General features: G+C 49.5%; 1 protein-coding gene across 1 annotated transcript in view; it reads right to left on the bottom strand.

Moving 5' to 3' along the window:
- Positions 1 to 16,051: 16,051 nt before the first annotated feature.
- The window catches only part of TERF2 (telomeric repeat binding factor 2), a 498,766-nt gene continuing 495,663 nt past the window's right edge, over positions 16,052 to 19,154 (bottom strand). Inside the window, exons 9-10 of the mRNA XM_069635526.1 lie at positions 17,602 to 17,657; positions 16,052 to 17,511 (exon numbers count right to left, since the gene is read on the bottom strand). Of these exons, the coding sequence (XP_069491627.1) occupies positions 17,353 to 17,511; positions 17,602 to 17,657 (215 nt within the window). The 3' untranslated portion in view covers positions 16,052 to 17,352. The remainder of the gene's footprint in view (positions 17,512 to 17,601; positions 17,658 to 19,154) is intronic.

The raw sequence follows: 19,154 nt of genomic DNA, 5'->3' as shown, positions 1-19,154 counted from the left end.
TCCACAAGTAAACTTATTTCTTGTGCGAGGATAGTGCGTCATGGTGACTGACAGCACGAGATTACAAAAATGCATGCCCACATGAATCAGGTGGGAGATCGATCCGTGGACTTGGTTCGAGCAAGATCGAGTGTCCGGAAACTGATGCTCTGTCGGCACCCTGCAGCGCTGTCATCTGAGCGGGGCTGGCAACAGCTAGCTTACGAGGGCCAGGGTCTCCCAGCGCTGATTGAAGGGGCGTAAGACTGTTTTTCTCTATGTTTCTCTAAGTTCTATGTTTCTCTATATTTTGTATTTCTCTAAGCTTTGTGTTTTGTAATCTTCTCTAACTTTAATCCCAAAGTGCTGCTAAATTTTACTGTTTATGCTTTTGTCTAATAAATGGTAAACATTTTGAAGGTGTCATTTGTCACTAGCATGAGTTCACTGCTCAGCACGATAGAACCTGTATTTTGGGCTGAATTGGGTAATTTTTGCTCTCAAGGGCTGGTCCTGAGGAAGATGTTCCCCTTTTCAAGACAGACTGGAACACACAAATTGTTTAAGGAGCATCCATAGTACGACCCCCGTCCTTTGCTCCAGTACCAAACTGCCTCTTAGAACACGGATGTAATCCTCCGGGACCAGGATACTATTTAAAAAGGGCAATTCAGGCACAGTAAGATTACCAGTAACGGCACCAATTAAATCAGGTTGACGAGATACTAGCTTTGCAGTCCTCACACTCAGAGGAAGAACATACCGCTATATAACAGCCTTCGTGCTGTCTTGCCAAACAGGTGCCCCAGCTTCTTACTCACGCAAACAAAGGAGATTCAGTGTAAAGATGCAGAGGCGGGCAGGAGGTGAGTAGAATTGGTTGTTATGCGTAATGTCAACCGTCTGCAGATGGAAATACACATGCAGATAGATGCCTGCAAGAAATGCACGCTGGCAATTCGGGCACACTGTAATATAGCAGTTCAATTGCTTGGAGTGTCAGCTCCTTAGTTGGGGTTGAACAAGACACAGACAATTATATCACCACCGCATTTCTCCTACCATCACTCAGGCCCCAATTCTCATCCTGGTGTTAAGTACCGAAAAGGTTGGTAAAAGGGTTAATGACCTTTTCAGTACTTAAGACCTATTCTGAAGGTGGCGCATTCTTCCGTAGTTGGAAGGAATGCACCACTTTCGGAATACATGTGGCGGTTGCTAGGATGGGTTGGAAACCAACCTAGCAACCGCCACATTTGTAACCCGGCTTTTTTAAAGGGTATTCTTGTGGCACTCCTCCAGTTTAATATGTGCGCTAAAATAGCGTACGTATACGGTACTATTTTGGTGCCGCTAGACTGGAGGAGTCCCACAAGAAAACTTGTTTGATGTATATGAAAGTATACAACCTTGAAGCTGCTTACTTTGGTGTATATGAAAGTGTTCATATACAACACACGGGTGTATATGAACACTTTCATTTACACCAAAGTGTTCATATACACTGCACGGGTGTATATGAACACTTTCATTTACACCAAAGCAAGCAGCTTCAACGTTGTAGTCTGCAACGTTGAAGCTGCTTACTTTGGTGTATAGGAAAGTGTTCATATACATCTTTGTTCTCTGCAGCATTTTTGTAAAATAACAAATATGTTGTTATTTTATAAAAATGCTGCAGAGATTTCAGGATTGCGCCCGTTATGACAAAAACAGGCGCAATCCTGAAAGTGCACTGTCCGGCACTACGAGGACGCCCAGGCCAACTTGTGAATACAGGTGGAGCCTGGGCGTCCTGATTTGGCTCAGTGAATTGTGCTCTTTAGCATGTTCACTGCGCCAAGTTATGAATAGGGCCGTCAGTGAGAATGGCCAGGCTCCCAACTCTCCGAATGCATGTACAAAATGTCACTCAGGGCGACACACAAGGCTGGCCAGTGCAACAGCCTGCTTCCAACAGCAAAAAACAGAAAACAACAGTGCACGTCCCTAGCACAGGCTTCGTCACGGACTTGCTTCTTGCTCCTTAAGTGTGGCAGGCTTTGTTGCAGCTGGGTCCTAGTGCCCCCTATCAGCCCCAAATTATGGAAATCAACAGAGCACGTCCTTAGCACAGGCTGGATTTTCTTCTTTGTCTTGGCTGGGTGCTCGGACTAGTTTTCATTCTGCTCCTTCTCCTGTACTTTGGTAATTCTGTGCTCTTTCATGTATGATATTCGGTACTTTACTTGGACCTGTTATTCTGGATACCCTACTCTGATTGTGGACACATTCTAGCTATGCCAGTAAGAACTGCAACTCCCACCCATGTTCTCTCGGAACTCCAGCAACTAAGGAATGAGATTCCTAACCAACAGTTATTGCCTGTCGCTCTGGGAACCTCCCCTAAACTGCTTTCTGCTCCCTGGGGGTCTTCCTGTCTTTATCTTACAAAGAGGTTATGTGTTCCACGTAATTGTATCCTCATGCCATTGGGGTTATGTCCTAACAAGTTGCACCCTGAACTGGTTGCAGCGGTTTCATCCATTACTGGAGTCCATCCAGGCGGTTGCCTGACCTACGGACCCTGTTTTAGACGGTAGTTGTCTCACTACCTTTTTCTCTGGCTTCTTGTGTCATTGCTGGGAACAGTAGGACCTCAGGTAAGACGATTATATTTCTTCTTTGCGAGGGGGGTTGCTATTTGGCTCTCCATACTACTGTATTAACTGTACTGTACTGTTCTTTCGTCAGTTAGGGATTGGCATGTGTGTGGGTTCCAGTATGCTATCCCGCCTTTTCACTGAATACCTTAGTCAAAGGTGTTTTTTTAATCCACTCTGACTGATATTTAAGGGAAAGTCTACTGTCTTGGTGTAGTTGGGAGGTACAGCTCACATGTGGCACGCCCATGCTTTGTTGCCGAGCTTGGAGGGGTCCCCTCAACATGGCTAGCAGGGGGCCCCCACATTTTGTGTTTCGCCAATGGCTGCTGGGGTGGGAAAATACCCTAAATTGTTATAGGTGGGTGGAAATTGTCAAACTTGATAGGAAAGATAGTCTTTAACTGTCATCAAATAATTCAGGTTCTTTGTGCCTAAATTATATCAATCAAAATGAATGATACATTATATTAATGGAAATAAATGGGTACAGACTTGTAAAAAGTTGATACAGGTGCATTACTGGTTTACCTGGACCTCAACACACCGGAATGAGTAAGATAACATGCATAACAGTCTCCAGTTACATATTACATAAATAAGCGCCTAGAAACACTTGTGTACAGGCGCGTTATAAATTACATCATGTCAAATCAAGCACATAAAATAGAAAGGCCCTCATCAACTCTGAAATACAACAATGCATACAAAAGCACATGCAGAATTAGTAATAAGAAAAATAAATCATGTGATTTTAATGATTTAGAACATACAGCTGTTGAAATGTTGTAGTGATCTTTAGAAAGAATCTCTATGTTAAAGGCCCAAAATAGTGATTAACAGAACATGTAGAAGGCTGATGAGGACAAGCTACAAGAAAAAAATCACCTAGTCTCCGCTTCATATCAGGCAGTGCTTCTAAAAGTTCACATCTAAATAAAACAATAAAAGAAAGCCTGACATACATGTTTTGGATCCAGAACCTCATGGCTCTTGTATTCCTTTGTGGTCAAACACAGAAAATAATAGAATCTGATGGAAAAAAGTAATTTGTTAGGCCTTGCCTTATGGTAATTTTATGCTTTCTCTTTCAGGATTGTGAAATCTGCATTGCTCGGTTATCTGTTTTTCATAACCTGATATTGTTTCAGGACTGGTGTTCCAATTATGTCTTCCAAAACCTTCACATTAGAGGCAAAGAATGTGAAAGGATATTGGCAATAATGAATTCTTTTCTCAATTAAGATTGACATTGGCACACACCCTTTTAACCTTTTCTTTGAACTTATGCGCACGCATGCATACACACATTAAGGGGATAATGCATAGAATTCAGCGCACAAGTGGCGCACGCGGCTGGCGCACAGTATGCGCGTGCGACAGTCTGTGCCAGCCGCGTGCGCCAAAATCCATTTCCGCGCACAGCGTATTCATGGATTTTAACATCCATTACCAGCCGTGGTGCAGCGACCCTGCAGCAGCGCCAGTTACGCCCCCAACCCCTTCCTGTGCGCCATGTACAGTGCACAAATCCCGTACATGGCGCACAGGCCAGTGGACCAGCATACAGGCCCCCAACCACGAAAACGCCTGTAAAACTCCCCGCACATCCCTCCGAATACACGTGCCTCGCTGCGCGGGAAAATCACACGCGATTGGCCCTGTGCGAGCAGGGTACGTGTATTACTGGGGTTCGCAGGGAGTTCCACACACGATTGGCCCTGTGGGAGCGGGGTACGTGCATTTCGGGGGTGCATGGGAAGTTTCACACGCGATTGGCCCTGTGCGAGCGGGGTACGTGTATTACTGAGGTTCGCAGGGAGTTTTACACGTGATTGGCCCTGTGCGAGTGGGTACGTGTATTTTGGGGGTGCGCGGCAAGTTTCACACGCGATTGGCCCTGTGCGAGCGGGTACGTGTATTACTGGGGTTCGCGGGAAGTTTCACACGCGATTTCGCTGTCAGAGCGGGGTATGTGTATCCAGTGGGGTGCGCGGGGAGTCCTACACGTGAATTGGCAGTGTGGGTCCTGCCAGGTGTGCCCTCAACCCCCTCCACGGCCCCTGCAGGCAGCCCACACCACAGGGGACTACCCAGCACCCCTGGTCATGTCCCGCACGCAGCCCATCCACCATGGGCATGCCCCCCGGCCAGCCCACATGTCACCTTGCACTAGTGATCACCAACTCATGTCCCCCAGCACCCCCACCCACCCAGCAGTGAGGGGCACCTGCCAGCAGGCCCCGACTCATGTCCCCCAGCACCCCCACACCCCAGCAGTGAGGGGCACCTGCCAGCAGGCACCGAATAATGCCTCCCCCTACATGACATAGAGATGCACAATCATGGTCCACATCTCCACCAAAATACCACAGCACGCCACCCCAGTCTTGAGATGCAATGATTTCCCAATCCACCCCACACTGACATGCCTATCTCAAGACACAAACCAAAAGTCAACTATGTACATCAACACATGTCCGTCTCACACACACACACTGGTTGGCATTGATTGTGTAAACCCACATTTTCACATGCATGAACTCAAAGAGCGAATTACACACATGGAAGTAAAATATCAAAATGTATCATGGACAAAAATAAAGCAATGAAATGAAAGCATAAAAAAATTACAAACATGAAATGAAAAGCATGTCCAAAAGATGAGTACATGAAAAGTATAACCAATCCAAAGAAACCCAAAAGAAAAATAGTCCAAACTCTCCCTCCACCAAAGCAAATCCAAAGGAAACGTAAAAAGTAAATCCATTAATCCATGGTGAAATCCAAAGAAAAAGTTCCAATAAATCCATTGTCCAACTATGTACAATCAATTGTCAAGGGTCCATGAGCCCAACGAAAGAACAGAAACCTATGAAAATAACTACCTAATAAACAAAACTATATACAAATGTGTGTGGCAAAGTCCAAACACCCCAAAATAAAGGAAAACGAAAATGAAACCTAACACTAAAAACTATATACAATGGCGGCGGGCTAGTCCGACGACTCACCTTCCGATTTCCCTGGGCAGGGCATCATCGAACTCCTGCTCAATGTCCTGGAGGCGGTCCTCTTCCATGGCCCTGTGGGTTCGCAGGGACGATGCCATGTTGGACTCCAACTCCCTGCGAATAGCCTCGTGGCACCCGGCCTGCCTCAGTGCCCTCCGCATGGAGTTCTCCGCCCTGACCATTGTGAGCCGTGCCTCTTCTGCCCGTCGCCGCTCCGCATCTATACACCGGCCCAACCGCAGCCACACGGAAGACACACCCATTCCAGGGTCCTCCTGACCTCTGGCCGATGCCTGCCCCTCTGATGTCGATGGCCCTGAGCCATCATTGCTCCCACCTAGAGCCTGCTGCTGCTGCTGTTGTCCATGTGCCCTGTCCAATGATGCCTGCACAACCTCCATCAGCTGGTCACTAGTGGTTGTGGTGTCCACCCCTGCTGGACCGCTGACTCCCGACTGTGGCAGGTATGAGATCTCCATCAAGCTGGCTGTGTTGGTCAGGCCAGCTCCACAGGGGGCCCTGGTTGATTCTGGGCCGGAAGACGGCAGGGAGAACGACTGGCGCATAGTCTCCACAGAGGAGGAGAGGTCCGCCAGAGTATGTGATACATGTAGGAACCCACCGACCAGGGCCCCTCCCAACAGTGCCACGTCACGACGCTGCTGTTCGTGATGGCGTGCGTGCTCCACCCAGGAAGCACGCACGTCATCACAAATGTCACACGTGCGCAACGCAACACCAATCAGGACGGAGCCCATACGGTCATGGGACCCCTTGTCCGCAGGTAGTGGAGAGGCAGATGACGTGGCACTCCCCCCGCCCCTACCTGCGGAAGTGCCTGGGACGGGGCATCCCTGCTGGTGCATGGTGGTGCAGTCACAGGGTCAAGGACAGCGACATGCACAGGCCCCTCGCGTAGACCTGTGCTGCCTCCTGACCCTGGCCCTGGACTGCACCACTTGCACCAGTGGTACTACCCCCACCAGGCCTCATGTGCGGCTCAGTAGCGGGCTCCTCCTCCTCTGTGGAGACCACCAACCTGGATGTCTCCACACCATCTTCTGCCATTGCAAGCCCTTGTGGGGGCTCACCCGGTCTTCCGCTACAGCCGTAGTGGCAGACGCAGCACCAGTCCTTGCGTCGCTGCCCGATGGAAGCATCCCTGCCGCTTGGCTCTACAGCGCCGTCTCCGCCCTCTTCTTCACTTGACGCTGCGTAGAGGGAGACATAGAACACAAGCATCAGGGTACAGTACAATATTCCCCTAGACAGGAAGCAATAACACATGAGTGGCACTGTCAAATGTCACTTCCATCCTGTCCCTCCACAATACATGGGTGAATGCATGCAACACACATGCAGAAACAGGCACGGCGCCTGCAATCAACATCAGCATCCATGTACAAGGGCCTCTTTTAACCAAAATGTTGCCTTCAAACTCTCATGCATCATGGCTCACACTGATCCCATGCACACACATCACCGGAGGATCATGCATCATGGCTTGTTCACCACACAGTGGATAGACACAGTGGATACAACGGTGACAGCACTGCATGAGTGAATCTACACATCATCACGGACATGTGTCATGCATCCATGGCGTTTCAAAGTCACACACACACTTCTCAGACACACACACATGTGCACCATACTAGTACATGAGAGCAGCACCCATCCCTCACCCCCCCCCTCCATGTCCAAGAACAGAGACTGGCATGCATTCATGTGTGCATTCCGCATACAGCTCCCAATGTTGCATTGGAACACATGCACCATCCATGTGGTTCACACATTACTGGTCTTGCATGCATGACCATGATGTCCCTGCACACACACATCCATACATGGCCTATGTCACACATAGAGGCAAGTATCAGACTACCAGCACACTGCAACATGCCCTGTCTCACACAGCAATGCTTGGCCACTTACCGCTTGTGAACGGGATGAAGGGGTGGAAAGGCAGGGGAAACGAAGGTCGTGTAATCAACCCCAGGAGGAAGGAAGACCGCCGGGGAGCCACAGAGAGGGGGAAGAGCAACGCCGCCTTCCAGGGCTGAACCCAGCGTCACATGGAGCCGAGGAGACGGATTGTAATGACCTGGTGGTTCCCGCTCCCTGGTTGCATGGAGCCGAATTGATGACAGAGACAAACAGTAATGACCCAGCAGTTCCCACTCCCTTCATTCACAACAGGTCATTTCCCGAAATGGACACGGCCGACAGGGAACCATCGCGTGTAACCGCGAGTCCCGACCAGAAGGAACGCCAGGCAAGGGAATACAGTCTCTTACACACACCAGTCTCCCGTTCAGCCATGAACCACACGGCTTCCCTCATAACCAAACAAAATCAAGTAACAAAAGCCGACATGATAAGGAACGTGTCCCGCTCCCCATTTTCCACATTTTACTCATCTGCCTGTTTGAAAAACAACGCTCCGGAAAGTTTACTTGTGTCAGCTTGCATGGAGGCAGAGGAACCCCGCAAGTTTCGAGTGTTGATGGGAGAGGCTGGATGGCGAACCGCGGGCAAAGAGAAAGGGGGCGGGCTTGGGGGAATATTTATAGAAAAAGAGCCCAGAGCAGCCCTGATTGGTCCAAACAGCCCAACCCTTATATAAGGATGAAACTGATTATGGACTGGGTGTGTTTTTCCGATTCTCTTTCAGAACACCGGAGGAGAGAGAGAGAGAACTGCACCTAAGACGCTCTGGGCATACAAGGACTAGGCGTCACCTTTTCATTGTTCATCCATATCACAGAGGAAGAAAGAAGGTTAATTGAGAATCTTGAGGCATCATTTTTTTTTTGTTGATCCTGAATAAAGGCTATTTAAGTTCCTTCAACCCAGCTGCTGTCAGCTTCATCATTACACCGCTCAACTCCAGATGGGTCTGCCTCCCAAGGATCTGGGCGTGGAGCGCTGGGCCTATGCGTTCCAGGACCCTCATCTGGATGTTGCTCATGCTGACCCGGCATCCCTCTGCATCCTCTGCCTTCGCGAGGTGCTGGGCCTTGTAGACGGTCCTGGACCTGAAGTCCTCCCAGCGCTTCCGGACGTGCTTGATGTCGTGGGTTGCCACCCCCTCCGCGTGGATGGCAACCACTGCGTCCTCCCAGATCCTCTCTCGTTCTTCCTTGTTGGCGCGTGATGTTCCGAAGAGGGCATCATAATGCCCCAGGACATGCTCCACCAGGACACCAACTTCCTTCTCACTGAAGCTGGTGGCCCTCTGCCTGGGGGTCGCCAGTGGTCTCAGATGGTGTTTGCCCCGACATGGATACCCCCCCAGGCAGGCAACTGGGTCCTGGGGCTGGGCTGTGGAGCGATGGTATCCCAGTCGGGAGTTTTCTGTTCCAGCAGGGGCTGACGTGCAGGCACCAAATAGCAGGGCACGTGGGCAGCAGGCAGGCAGCAGCAGATGGCTGGTGGGAGCTTGCTCGGGATCTTGGGGGCAGGAAAATGGCCTTTTGGGCAGGAGCGTGGTCTTCCGTGTGTTTTCGCGTGGCCAGCTTGATACAGAGAGATTTGGCACGTGAAAAAAGTGCACGTCAGAATGAAATCCGAGGAAAGGCCCTTAGCGAATAAGCGCATAAGTGACGTTACACGCGCGGGTGTTCCCCACAACACGGGTGCATTGTGAATCAGCACGTGAGAAAACTGCACGTCACCGTGCTATTGGAGGAAAGGTCCTTGCACGTGTGGGCTGGCTTAAAAGGTACAAGTATCACACTATTTTCTTGTACATGCTTTTTGTGGCGAGCGAGCGGGTGTTTCTTGTACTTCTTGTCGGTTCACACGCGATTACTTCACAACGTTTCCAGTTCGTACTCCCCGTTTCCTCAGACTGCGTTCTATTCTTCTTTTGGCGGGGGTGTTTCCAACGCGCACATGCGCGTCTTTTTCACATTCTTTTTCAAGGCAGACGGTGAGTCACGCACGTATTTTCCAACTGTGGTTGCCCCCGTGTGTCGCGTACCCCTTCAGAGGTCATTGTAGGCTGCTTGTAACACGCGTACGCTTATTTCTGTGTTTCTGGGTGCCAAAGCCTAGTTTTGGGGGGTTTATTTTTCCACGCACGTGGTCTACCAGGGGTTGCGTGCACGTGTACTTTTGTTTTTCGGGTGCCTGTGCGTTGCGTGACCCGTCATCTTCCCCCAGGGGTCACATACAGCCTTGCTACGGTACGAATTCCATCTAGTACCATACCCCTTTCACCCCAATTTCCCAGGACAATTGTTTACTGCAACTCCCATACGCACAACATCATCAGTGCCATGGTTGGGAGGCGACCGAGCAATAAGGGAGGCAAAGGTGGCCGACCTCCAAAAGGTGGGCGTGGTGGGTGCGGTAGGGGACGTGACCAGGATTGGCAGGGTGCCCCTAGAGCCCAGTGTGTGGAGGACCAACCAGGGCCATCTATGCCTCCCCAATGGTTGTGGGAAACGTAGCTGACACCATCCCAGCTCAGCCCTTGTTGGACCGGCCCATTTTGTCACCTGAACCGGCACAGGATGACTCCCAGGCTGACTTCCAGGTCAGCAAGTCTAATCCACGTGTGGCGGTGAAAGTTGCTGTCACCAGGCCACGTGGATCTGGGGCAGCAATGTCATCTGCTGCCCAAGTAGCCAGGGTGGGGAGGCTGCAGGGGCAGCTGCAGCTCAATCAACACCAGCTCTGAGTCTCCCAGCCGGGACAGTGTCGGTCCAGGTCCACCACACCGACGTTGGCCCTGCCAACATCACCCTGCAGCCAATGCCTGCACCAAGACCTATGGTCATTGTGCCTTTCCAGGCTTCTAGTACCCAGTCCACCTGCGCTTCTGCCCCTACTGACCAGAGCGGCGTAAGCCACTCAGGATCCGAACCACCTTCCAAGAAGAAGAAGGGTGCTCTTGCACTACAGGCTGAGACCCCAGACACGGCTACACACTCCGGCACGTCAAGGAAGCCTAGCTTCAATGACGCCGAACTTGATGCACTTGTGGCCTATGTGTTGGCACATAGCCGCGAAATGTTGGTGACTGCAGGCTGTAAGACTACGACTGCTCAACGTACGGCCCACTGGCAGACCATCGCGGACCACATTAGTGCCGTTGGATTTGTGAGGCGCACAGCTGATGATTGCTACAAGTGGTGGAATGACCTTAAACGCAGAGCAAATAACAAGCTGGCTTCCAATCATGCCTCTACTCTGGTGACTGGCGGTGGGTCTCCACCAGAGGACGACTAACTCACTGAACATGAGTCTGTTGCTGGAACCTTCATCACAGAGGAACAGATCCAAGGCGTGGGAGACCTACCAGATTATGAGGCATTGTCCGGTGAGTGCCCATGCAGCCCATGCAAGTGTGTGTAATCCATGTGTATGTTTCTTGGGTGATGTGTAATGATTGCGTGCCAGGTGAGGGTGTGTACTCCTGAGTGGTATGGGTCACCCATGTGCTTCCTCCAAACCATTCACCGGCCTTAGGTTTGGGTATGACAGTATCCCTTCTGACCACAGTAGCCAATTAGCGCCACATTACTGCAGTTGCCCTTGAACTGTCATCTTGCAACAACATTGTTCTGATTTTTCAGTGTTCATTCAGCCTGATTGTTTCAATCCTCCCATTTTTGCAACACAGTTTTCTGCCCTAATGCCACATATGTGACATGCTTCCGTCATAGATTACACCCCACAATGGCCCACATTTATTACCTTGTTATGGGAATGATTTGACCATTCAGGCTGATTGAGTAAGGGCCTGCTCACATACATTTTTGGGGCCTGTTTGAATGTGGAACATGATTGTTGTTTCCTGTCATGTTGAAGTGACCAACCATTGATGTATCCATCTGCCTGCCATCACTGTATTATTGCACACTGGATGTGTTGCAGTAATCATTCACTGACATATGGCTGTACTTGTCAAATGTACCATGGATATGCTACGTGCCATCTGTGTGCTGGCATGTGTCATGTATGTGGATTGCCCATGCCACTCACAGGCTAATCTGCGATGCCAGTGCTATCTAGCATGCAGCACATGTGTTGATTTTCCATCTTGGAGTCCTCAGTGTCTGCTTTTTGCCCCCCCTTACAACTCATTGACAGTGCATGCATGCCAGGGTTATAGTCGTGTGGGACATGTGTTATTCATGTACTGGATCTCTGCCTTGTCAGGCCTATGTGTGTGCTATGGTGCTCATGCCTGTTTCCATTTGTTGTCTTTCATGTTTTTGCAGGTGATGACGCACTTGATGCTGTTGAGGTGGAGGAGATGGTGCAGACCCAGGAAGAATCTCAGCCACGACCGGGCACCAGTGGAGGATGTGGTGTGGCGGTGGGTGAAAACCCTATCCTCCTGCAGACCATAGTGTGTACGGGTATCTCTGGATGCACCTCCCCAGACCTCTATGATTCAGGTGCTGAATCGGACAGTGGGACTTATGTGCTGTCGCAGGTGAGTGTTTCTGGCAGCGATGCTGTTCTGTCCAACCCACCTGCACCGGGGGTAGGCCCCTCTATGGGGATGTCAGTGTTGGTAACTACGCCTTTGGCGGTTACGGATGCAGGGCCACACTCCACAACATCTGATCCTGTTCCTGGGCCAGCAGATCAGAGGGGGAATGCAGTCCTGCAGCCTCAGGCAGTGCCAGCACAGCAAGGTGCAGATCGCCTTGCCCCAAACAGGTGTGGTGCCGCCGACGCGGTTGCCGTACGCCACCAGGCAATACTGTATGGGAAAACTCCATGTACAGTATAGCAGCACAACAGGGAGCATTGGTTGAAATGATGGCTCAGGCAATGGAGAGGGTGGTCACTTCCATTCTCCCCCCTGAAAGGCAGATGGAGCAACAACAGCAGGCAACAGACTCCATTTGCCAATCACACAGGGAAGACATGTTGGCTTCCAACAGGGACCGACGGGCGGCACTGCAGACTCTGCGCGAAGCCATATCTGTAGAGTCACAGGGCTACAGGGAAGCCCTGCGGTTAGAACTCCATTTCCTCAGCGAGACTCTGGGTGAATTTGAGGCTTCCCGAAATTTTAGGTCAGAACAGCAGCTGGAGCAGCTCACACGTTCGCTCTCAGCCGAGATGCAGGCAACTCGTGAGGAGATCCGGGCATCACGCGAGGCCATGCATGCAGAAATGCAGGCAACCCGTGAGGTGCTGCGTGGGGATCTCCGTACTATCATCCTCCAGAACCAGACCTTCAACACCTGCATGCTTGCTGCCATGCAGGACCATACCAGGGCTTTGCGTGGGCTGCCTCCCATAGCACTGCCACCTCCTGATGTAGCAGCAGAGGGTGAAGAGAGCGACAGCAGTTCTCCCACATTGGCATAGCCGTGCAGGCCATGAGCCCATGGAGGTATTTTTTTTTTTCTTAACATCCACGCAGGTGGGTGTTGAGGTGCACCCTGTCCTCGAACCTCCTGGGTGGCCTCCCCCCCGTGGTCCACACATGGCCATTTTGGATTTTTGTATTTTTTTTTACAGTGTGTTGCCTTGTGTGGCTCCCGTGGGCATCCACTGTGTATTCCAGCTGGGCACATGCAGGCTTGTCCTGTCTTTGGGTTAGATGCTTGGGTTCATGACACACACACCCCTCCTGCTTCCCCTTTCCATGGGCTTGCAAAGGGTGTGACCAAGTGACAGTGACTTACACAGTGACATTGGGCTCCCATGAGATTTGTGGGCAGTCTGTAGTCAAAACTGTGTGGACATCCCTAGTGGGGATTGTTGTTGTATTGAACACTGCATGGTGTATTGATATGTGCTTGTGCATCCATGTCTTCCTCCTTATTCACATGTACCTTCTTCATGTCTTCACAAGGCCGTCTCCTTTGCAGATGCAGTTCATGTTGTATGCAGTACACCGATACATTTGCCTGACAGCAACACTCTGCACTTGGAAGGGGTCGATGTGCTGGCTTATTCAGGTTGTAAGACTTGCACTACTTTGATTTTGTACTGTCATATTTTGCCACTGTTTCATCCTGTGTTGCTGTATTGTGTTGCTGGTAAGTATTTGTTCATGTGTGCCGTTTGTTATTGATTACTGAGAGCATATTGTCTGTGGCCTGTTTCCATTTTGGACAGTGCACTTTGTGCCACTTGTGTCATGTGTTGTGCATTCATTTGGTTGCTTTCACATTGCATGACATGCCATGGTGTGTTGGGTAGCTGAGATGGGGAGGGGTTTGGTGACATGGCACTATTTTCATGTTGTATTTTGCAAGGGGGTAGTCATTCATGCAGCATAAATGTGTTGTCTTTCAGTAGGTAGGGATGCACACAATGTAACACTCCCAGGTGACCAATCTCATGCTGGTATGGTTGTGACTGTCCCTTATGTCATCATCATTGATTGTCAGCTAGTATGTGCCAGGGCTGTGTGCACTCCACAGGGGCGTGATTTTAGGTGAAGTAATTAGCCACCAGCTGCGTACGGGCTGCCTCATCATGTGCTTTTTCCCCTCCCATGCGCAGGGGCCGTGCATGTGGTTGGGGATGTGGGGGCACCACCATGTCCACCGGCAGGCCTCGGCGGGTTGCAACGTTGTGCAGGACACATGCTGCCACCATGATCCTGCACACTACTGAGGCCGCATATAGCAGCTGCCCACCAGAGCGGTCAAGGGAGCGAAAGCGTGACTTCGGCACTCCGAATGTGTGCTCCACTATGCCCGGGTTGCAATATGGGCTGTGTTGTATCTTACCTTGGGTGGTGTGGTGGGGTTCCGAATTGGCGTCATCATGTGGGTGCTCAGAGGGTAGGCACTGTCCCCTGAGAAGGTGATGATGGGTATCATTAGTGGGGTTGTGACATTACTCAGTCTCTGACATGCATGCATGTGCAGAGGCATTTATACTCACCAAGCAGCCATGTATCGCCATGCCGCCCAGCTTTTAGGGGTGACATTCTGAAAATGAAACTGTCATGGCTGGACCCTGGATAGTTGGCATATACTGAGGTGATGATTCCCTTGGCATCACATACTACTGCACGTTGATGGAATGCCAGTGCTTGCGGTTTCTATAGATGTGCTCAGTTGCCCTGGGAGGACGTAGAGCCACATGGGTGCAATCAATGGCACCTAGCACTTTGGGGAAGTGTGCCACCCCGTAAAAGTTCTGGACGGCAGCCTGCCTTTCTGCAGGTGTTCTGGGCATGTATATGTGCCTGCGGACTGAAGAGCGTGCAGTCATGATGGCCAACACCTGGTGTAGGCAGCGTGACTGTGTGGCCTGTGACACCCCCCCCACTATGGCACTTGTCTGCTGAAATGAACCAGTGGCCAAGAAGTGCAGTACATTGAGCACCTTTTCCAAGGCGTTCAGTGCTTGGGAGCACAGGGTGGGGGATGTGAGGTCATCCTCCCACTCACTCACCAGGTCGAGTATTATGTGTGGTGGGAATCTGTACCTCCAATACACCTGGTCATCAGGCATCCCAAAAAGGCTGGTCCTGGGTGTAAAAATTCTGGGCCTGGCTATCCTCCTCCTCCTGCGGTGTCCCACGACCACTGCTGCGAGGAATGGTATATTCATCGTAGCGTCTGAGCTTGTTTGTTGTTTGCGCATACTTTTATGCTGCACGGGGCCGCGTACGCCTGCTTCCTGCTGGCGTATGTGTTTCCGGATTAGCGCGTCTTTTTTGGCGCACCGCATTTCCCCTGTTCGATTCCATGAATACGTGTTGTAGGCACGCGTGTGGGCGTTCCGCGCATTTATCTCCTGTACTTCCCCCGTAACGCCCACATATTCATGTGTTGTTCCCCATTCTGCGTGTTACGCCCCGTGTTACGTCCACTTTTGTTGTGTGTGCCACGCTATGTGCGCTTTCGCTGTGCACATAGCGCACGCCGTTTGATGACGTGTGCGCCCGCGTGCACCACGCACGATTTTAGCACACATCCCAGGATTTCCACGCGCACGGACTTCCATCAATCGATGTGCGTGGCTTTCGCACGCTTGCCCTGCGATTTTCGCGCTTGCGCTGCGATTTTCGGCGCACATTAATTCCATGAATCAGCCAGGAAGACTCTAATAAAAATAGCAGACCATGACTCCAGGTGAAACCGTGCCCCGCCTACATGACACGTTATGCAGGGATATTCTACTTTGGTTTCTTCATGTGATATAGATTCCTCCAATAAAGACAACATCAATTTTAGGAAAAAGGGCCCATCTGATTGTAGCCCCTCTGTCTCGGTAGTTGGCAAAATGAAGGCCGGGTACCCTACCCATACACAAATATATTTACATTCAGAGAGATCATGCCCGGCTTGGAACAGGAAAAATAATGGTATTTGAGTCTTCACAATCCAATTTAACGAGAGGCCACATGAACAATACTTACGGTTGCTCCACGGTCACTTCCTGTAACAATCCAACAGCTAAAGGAAATTCAAACGGTTACAATAAAATGCTATGTTTATTTTTTGGCATTCACAGCTATGTGTCAGATTAAAAAAATACATGTACCTTTTCCTTCAACTTTTACTGTAGTTCCTCCACTAAAATGGAAAGCTATTAGGTGGGATTGCAAGGAAAAGCACCAGGTAACCATTTACTCATGCTGGGAGAGATTGGGACAAGGGCACTTAAAAATGTGTCTAGACGTGCCCACAATGCCAAGCCTACAACAAGCAAGAACTCTAGAAACCCATTGCAGCGGTTCTATTATGCTCCAGAATTCAACTGGAAGTTAAACAATATCACATCTGTTTTCTTTTTTAAACCGAACCACCACAACAAGATCTTACCCAAATCATTGTTTCTGAAAAGGCAATTTCAGACACGCTACATTTAACTGTACCAGTGCATTAGGTGCATCCCCCTAGAATGCCCACTGAATGGGAAACGTTCATGACAGTCCAGCTTCATCTTTATTTACTACTATCACCGCACTTAAAGAGAGGCATTTAACGCAAGATGCATCACTGTTGCAACCAAAAACAGGGCATGGTACTTCATGGGTATAAGGCATTTTATTCTTTAAAGATCAAGTGGCGTTCATATAACCAGGGAATAGGACTTGTCAAGAAAGGTGAAAATAGCCGAGCAGTTGGGCTACAAAGCTCAAAAATAGCTGTGGGCAATCACCAATGTAGCATGATGGGGGTCTCTGGAGCCATGCCCATTTTTCTTACTTTACAGGGAGAGATAGGGCAGGGTAACAAGCTCCTGAAGAAATCGCAATGAGTGAGATTCCAGGGCGCACCTTATTATTTCTAAGGCTAGGTAATAAAAATACAGAAAAATGGTTGTGTGTGGAGTAGTAGGGGTGGGACGGGGAGGAATTCTTACACCAGTAATGCTTCAGCCAATTTCCAAATGTGGCACAATACCAAATGTCGGTGATAATATAGTCTCTATCCCAGATCGGCATAATTCCACAAGACAGTCTAAAAAATAGGCATAAAATCAGTCAATGCTTAGTAGAAATTTACAATCAATCCAGTTGCATCGTCATTAATGTGTTAACGCCACTGCAATAAGGTTTCATCCTCCTAGAGGGGCACACTAGAAGCTGCAGTAGGATCAACGTAGAACTCCATTCCAACACTTGAAAGAAGGCTGCTTCTATCCTTAGCGAGTTCAAAAGCAATCACTGAAAGAGCAGTGAAAAGTCAGGCTTCTTTTCTAATATTTGCAAAGAGAATAGGAAGGTTCTTCACTTATGTGTTTAGTTCACCATTATCCTTTGATGACAATCATGTCAGTCCTAATTTCTTCATCGTCCTCCAACGGTCTTTAAGCATGACAGATGTACGGTTGCTGAAAGGGTAGCGTTTTAGGATATTTGCCCAGTTTCCTTCCCCATACTTCTGCACTCCAGACTTTAGCCACTCACTCTCTTCCACCGTCCACTTCTGCAAAATAAAGAGAGCCTTTGATGTATAATGTTCTTCCTAATAACCATATTGTTCACATGACAAAAAATGTTGCCATTCCAAACTTACCTGCTTCCTCCCATTATAGGTTATAAAGCTCCCCTTGCTTGATGATGCCTCTTCCTCTGTGAAACAAACATGAGAGAAAGATTACATTCGCACCAACAATTTTAAATGCATTACCTTCAATGTTTAGAGTGGAAGAATTATGTTCAAAGCTCAAACAGACATTTATATCTTGTCAAATAATGAGAAACTCTACCCTCACTCCCAATAAGTTCATACAGTTACGGCAATTGTACACAAAGGTAAAAGGAAACACATTGTCAAAACAGGCATGGCGGGCGGGCATGGTTTAGGACGATTTTCCCGAATCAAAAGGTTCGCATGAACCTTTTGTTTTAAAAATGCTACCACCAAAGGTTCGAACACCAAAAGTTCGAACCTTTGGTGGTAGCATTATATAAAAGAACGAGGGCTGCTGGGGTGTCCCCCGCATCACCCCGCTCAGTATACTTCATGGTAGTGAGCGGGGGCTGCGGGGGACATCCCTGCAGCCCCCTGTTTCAAAAAGAAAAAAAAGAGAAGAAAAGAAAAGGACCCTGCAGCACCGGTTCCCGATCACGGAAGTGAAAGGGAACTGGCGCTGCAGGAACCCAGCGTGAAGACAAGGTAAGTGTGGTTTGTTTATGTTGGGGGGGTGGGTGTGGGAGTGTTATGGGTGTGTTGTGTGTGTGTGGGTGTGAGCAGTGCAGAAAGTGGAGCTGAGCCGGGGACCCCGGTCCAAACATTGGCAGGATGCATTATCCCGCCGCGGCCGCAGCCGCGACGGGAGATGCGCCCGCCATTATGTCAGGCAAGCTGACAGAAGTGCCAGCCACTGTAAATTCCTCTGGTGACCCCTCATCAGGGTCATCAGAGGAAGTTACTGTCCTTTTGTTTGCTCTACCCAGGTCACCGAACCCCGCAAACCTGCGGGCTCCATGATCTAATATGCAGATTAGATCACAGAGCACGCTGGCTCGCAGAGGGTGGAAGACGCCTCGGGCTCAGTGATCTCTGCTCAGAGCAGATAGATCATAGAGCCCGAGGCGTCTATGTCCGTTGACAAAGCTTTATAAAAGATGCCTTGAATTGTTTACGTGTCAAGCCATCTTTTAGAAACATGTTACAAATGTCTATGTTTATAAAAGGTGTCTTGAGAAGTACACAAACCATAGTAAGTAAGGTAAGCACACTCGTGTGCGTAACTTACTATGGTTTGTGCACTTTTCAAGCCACCTTTTATAAACAGACATTTGTAACATTGCTACGTTTATAAAAGATGGCTTGAAAAGTGCACAAACCATAGTAGTACGCATACAAACATATAAATGCTCACATACATTTATATATTTGTTTGCGCCCCTTACTATGATTAGTGCACTTTTATTCCACGCACACAATGAAAGCCACGCCCCCCCTCAATTTCTTACCCCACTTAAAGCACTGGGTGTGAGTTTGTATGTGTGTTCGCATGAGAAAGGTGCAAACTTTTGGTAGTTCGCACCTTTCTCATGCAAACGATTTGGCCGCAGTAATTTCAGCCGTGGGAAAATCACTCGGATTTGGCGGGCATCAGT

This window comes from Ambystoma mexicanum, chromosome 1q (assembly GCF_040938575.1).
Source record: "Ambystoma mexicanum isolate Mex_15411 chromosome 1q, UKY_AmexF1_1, whole genome shotgun sequence".
Taxonomy (NCBI): domain Eukaryota; kingdom Metazoa; phylum Chordata; class Amphibia; order Caudata; family Ambystomatidae; genus Ambystoma; species Ambystoma mexicanum.
Note: the sequence above shows the minus strand (reverse complement) of the source record. Positions and strands in the feature narration are given on the sequence as shown.